This window comes from Mandrillus leucophaeus, unplaced genomic scaffold, assembly GCF_000951045.1.
Source record: "Mandrillus leucophaeus isolate KB7577 unplaced genomic scaffold, Mleu.le_1.0 Scaffold418, whole genome shotgun sequence".
In the NCBI taxonomy this organism is placed as follows: domain Eukaryota; kingdom Metazoa; phylum Chordata; class Mammalia; order Primates; family Cercopithecidae; genus Mandrillus; species Mandrillus leucophaeus.
Genome location: NW_012104454.1, coordinates 731,380 through 735,370, shown reverse-complemented (window position 1 = coordinate 735,370; position 3,991 = coordinate 731,380). Strand labels below are relative to the sequence as shown.

At 44.5% G+C, this 3,991-nt stretch overlaps 1 protein-coding gene across 11 annotated transcripts in view; it reads right to left on the bottom strand.

Annotated features, from left to right (window-relative positions):
- The window catches only part of TSACC (TSSK6 activating co-chaperone), a 10,136-nt gene that overhangs the window by 1,460 nt on the left and 4,685 nt on the right, over positions 1-3,991 (bottom strand). For all 11 annotated transcript variants that reach the window (XM_011992767.1, XM_011992763.1, XM_011992769.1 and 8 more), the window contains exon 3: positions 854-982. In XM_011992767.1, coding sequence (XP_011848157.1) covers positions 854-982 — 129 coding nt within the window. The remainder of the gene's footprint in view (positions 1-853; positions 983-3,991) is intronic.

The following is a 3,991-nucleotide window of genomic DNA, read 5'->3' as shown; positions in this document are numbered from 1 at the left end:
CTCTTGTTGCCCAGGCAGGAGTACAATGGCCCAGTCTTGCCTCACTGCAACCTCCGCCTCCCGGGTTCAAGCGATTCTCCTGCCTCAGCCTCCTGAGTAACTGAGATGTCAGGCATCCGCCACCACACCCAGCTAATTTTTGTATTTTTAGTAGAGATGAGGTTTCACCATGTCGGTCAGGCTGGTCTCGAACTCCTGACCTCAGGCAATCCACCTGCCTCGGCCTCCCAAAGTGCTGGGATTACAGGTGTGAGCCATTGTGCCCAGCTACTTTTTCTAATATTTTAAACTACACTATACACAGCCAGTTAACTTTGGTAATTATATTATCTGCTGTTTGTATTTTTATCAGTCTTGACTTCTTTGTTGGACTCTGAGGTCCTCAAAAACAGGGGTTATGACTATCTAGTTAGTGCCCTGTTTGGTTCCCCATAGCTATGCCAAATACCCACTGACCTCCCCAGGGGACGATGAATGATGAAAATTCAAAGAACCTGAGACTGAGCTAATAGTTTCCTTCTCTGGCCACCGTTTTTTAAAATTTTACCTTCCCAAGTGAACAGGGGTAAACCTGGCCATCTTTTAACTAAAATTACCAGTAAGCAATGAGGGGTTCACTTCACTCCTGCCTAGTCTAGCAAAGGTGCTAACAAGCAAGGAAACAATACAAGTTGGTAGAACTGGGATGATAATGAAATCAATGAAACTAAATAATCAACAAGCTACCATGGAAAAATCTATAGATGCCTAACATAGATTTGGCTCTTGATCAATAGGTGACAGCTCAAGCCACCTCCTCCATGCAACCCCTCCCCCTGCTGAGTCCATTAGAAAACCCTCCCTACATACTTACCTGAGGGCAGCTTTGTTGTCTGGATGTTCAGAAAAGTGGCTGGTGGGGAACTTGCTTGAAGATTAATATAGCTGGGGGAGGGTTTTGCTCTACAAAGAGGCACAGCATTAGCTTCCTCTTTGGCTGGAACTAAATCAGAGGTAACTAAATCAGAGCTCATTCCAACAAGGGACAGCCATTCTAATTAGATCCCTGCACCTGGTCCATGAAAGCAGGTGCCCAGGCCCTGCCTTGAATATGTTACATATCAGAAAGACACATACGACAAAAAGGAAATCGTAATAGGATTAAGAGAAACCAAGCAGGAGTGGGATAAGCTAAAATCTAATTTGTTTACAAGTTCTTACTGATACACACTACATGTTTGCGACTATACTAAATCCTAGCGAGTACATGAGATATGTTAAGACGTGGTTTCTTAGATGCTTATTATCTAATTAGGAAGACAAATCGCAGGTGAAACAGTGATCTAACAAGACGAGGACATAAACAATGAGTCTGATAGTCTGGGGTGAAAATAAAAGCCTTTTATCTGTTAGTTATACTATGTGATTACATGTAAAGGTGAATTTTTTTTTTTGTTTTTTTGGTTTTTTTTTTGAGACGGAGTCTTGCTCTGTCGCCCAGGCTGGAGTTCAGTGGCGCAATCTCAGCTCACTGCAAGCTCCGCCTCGGGTTCATGCCATTCTCCTGCCTCAGCCTCCCAAGTAGCTGGGACTACAGGCGCCCGCCACCATGCCCGGCTAATTTTTTTGTATTTTTAGTAGAGACAGGGTTTCACCGTGTTAACCAGGATGGTCTCGATCTCTTGACCTCGTGATCCGCCCGTCTCGGCCTCCCAAAGTGCTGGGGGATTACAGGCATGAGCCACTGCGCCCGGCCAAGGTGAATGTTTTTTAAAAGGGAGAAGAGATCAATATGAGTAGTGAGAGAACTCTACCTGCCTTCTGGTAGAGGATATTCACTAAATCTTAAAAACTTGAAGTGGCTGGGCATGGTGGCTCATGCTTGTAATCCCAGCACTTTGGGAGGCCGAGGCGGGCAGATCAGCTGAGGTCAGTTCAAAAAGTAGCCTGACCAACATGGTAAAACTCCATCTCTCCTAAAAATACACAATTAGCCAGGCGTGGTGGTAGGTGCCTATAATCCCAGCTACTTGGGAGGCTGAGGCAGGAGAATCGCTTGAACTCAGGAGGGAGAGATTGCAGCGAGCCAAGACGCCACTGCACTCCAGCCTGGGCAACAAGAGTGAAATTCTTTCTCAAAAAAAACAAAACAACAACAACAAAAAGCTTGAGAAGCCAGGCTATACTGGTAAGACCACAATCAAGCCCCTCTCCCTAACAAGGATTGGCCTGTGACCCAATACAGGCCAATCATGGTATTCCCATTCCCCTTGGAACTGTGACTGAGCCAAGGGAGTAGGCACATGAGGTAAGCTGGGCCAGAGTCATTCCCTGGGATCAATATATGGATTCCGTATCTAAGAAATTTACTTTCTTCTGATCTCCTATTCTGAGAAAATGTATGGTTGGGCCCAGTGAAAGCTATATGGCTACTACACCATGAGAAGTGGATAAAAGCAAGAGATCAGAGACAAGAAAAAGCATAGGAGATAGATGGATACACAGACACCAAGAGGCACTGAATCTCCAGTTTTAGTCCCTGAGGCCCTGGTTTTTGCCACTCTTCTTCCCATTATTCTGTGAGCTACTTCAGCATCTCTCCCAACTGCACAACCCCTGAATTGCCTTTTTGACTTAAAGAAGTTTGAGTACAACTCAACTCTCATATTAACATAATCACATCTGGACATATTGAATCTGAGGTGAGAGTAGGAAATGCCAATAGAAGTGCCTAGAAAAACAGCCAGAGAGCTGGCACCGGAGCTCAAGTGAAGGGTCAAACTGCCAGGCCAGCCCCAAAAAGAGGATAAAGAAGCTGCAAAAATACATTAGCTCTCCAAGCTAAAAAACAGAGAGAGAAAAACTGAACCTTCAAAGAACTCCTCCTCAAGAGTCTAGAAGATGAAAAGGAAGTGGCAAAGTAGACAAGGGCAATGGATGGAAAGTCAGACAGCTGGAACTAGGTAAGAGTTAAAAAGGCAAGACAGTAGGGAGACAATAATTCACTGTTATAATGAAATCAAGAAAGGACGGAAAAACAATTCATTTTCATTCACACACATAAGAGACAGCTAAGTGCCTGCTATGTGTCAGTCACTGTGGATACCACAGTTTGCTAAACAGAGGTGGTCACTACTCTGCTGGAACTGACAGTCTTGCTGTGCAGGCAGTCATTAGGTGATCAAGCACACACACTATTACACTTCAGTAAGTGCTATGAAAGCAACTGACCTAGTCTGTAGAGCTGGAAAACATGTCCTGAGGAAGTGATATCTCAGCTGGGATCTGAAGGATAAAGAAGGGCCTCTTCATAAAAAACAAGCCTGGTGGCAGAAGTGTGAAAAGTAGGTTGTATGAAGAAAGATGTCTTATTCTTGTTCTTTACTCAGAGGGCAACAGAAGGAATGGCCTGGTAAGAGGAAGAAGTGCTTATATGTGGGTGCAAGGGTGAGATGCTTTCTGTCTGGAAGGTCACTGAGCCTATGAAAACTGAAATCTGTTCTCTGTCAGTCACTCTTGGTGAGGAAAATATATTTTATTGGTTTTGCTATTTTTCTTTTGCACTGGGTTACTGGGTTTGTGGATTTTCCAAGCTCTACTGGTAGGTCATCCATCTTCTTTTCCCTCCTGCTCCGGAGTCATCAGCTCATTTGATGGTTTGTACAGAATGTGGTAAGGAGACAGAAGCTGAAACTCAGGTCTCAAGATTCTTCTCAATAATGTGTTAATTTCCATGCAAAATATGTTAATTCCCATGCAAATGCACTTCAAAATAATTTGAGTCCTTCCTAGACATATGAGAATGCATTTTGTTTTTTTTGGAGACGGAGTCTTGCTCTGTCGCCCAGGGTGGAGTGCAGTGGTGTGATCTTGGCTCACTGCAAGCTTCGCCTCTCAGGTTCATGCCATTCTCCTGCCTCAGCCTCCTGAGTAGCTGGGACTACAGGTGCCCGCCACAACGCCCGGCTAATTTTTTGTATTTTTAGTAGAAACGGGGTTTCACCGTGTTAGC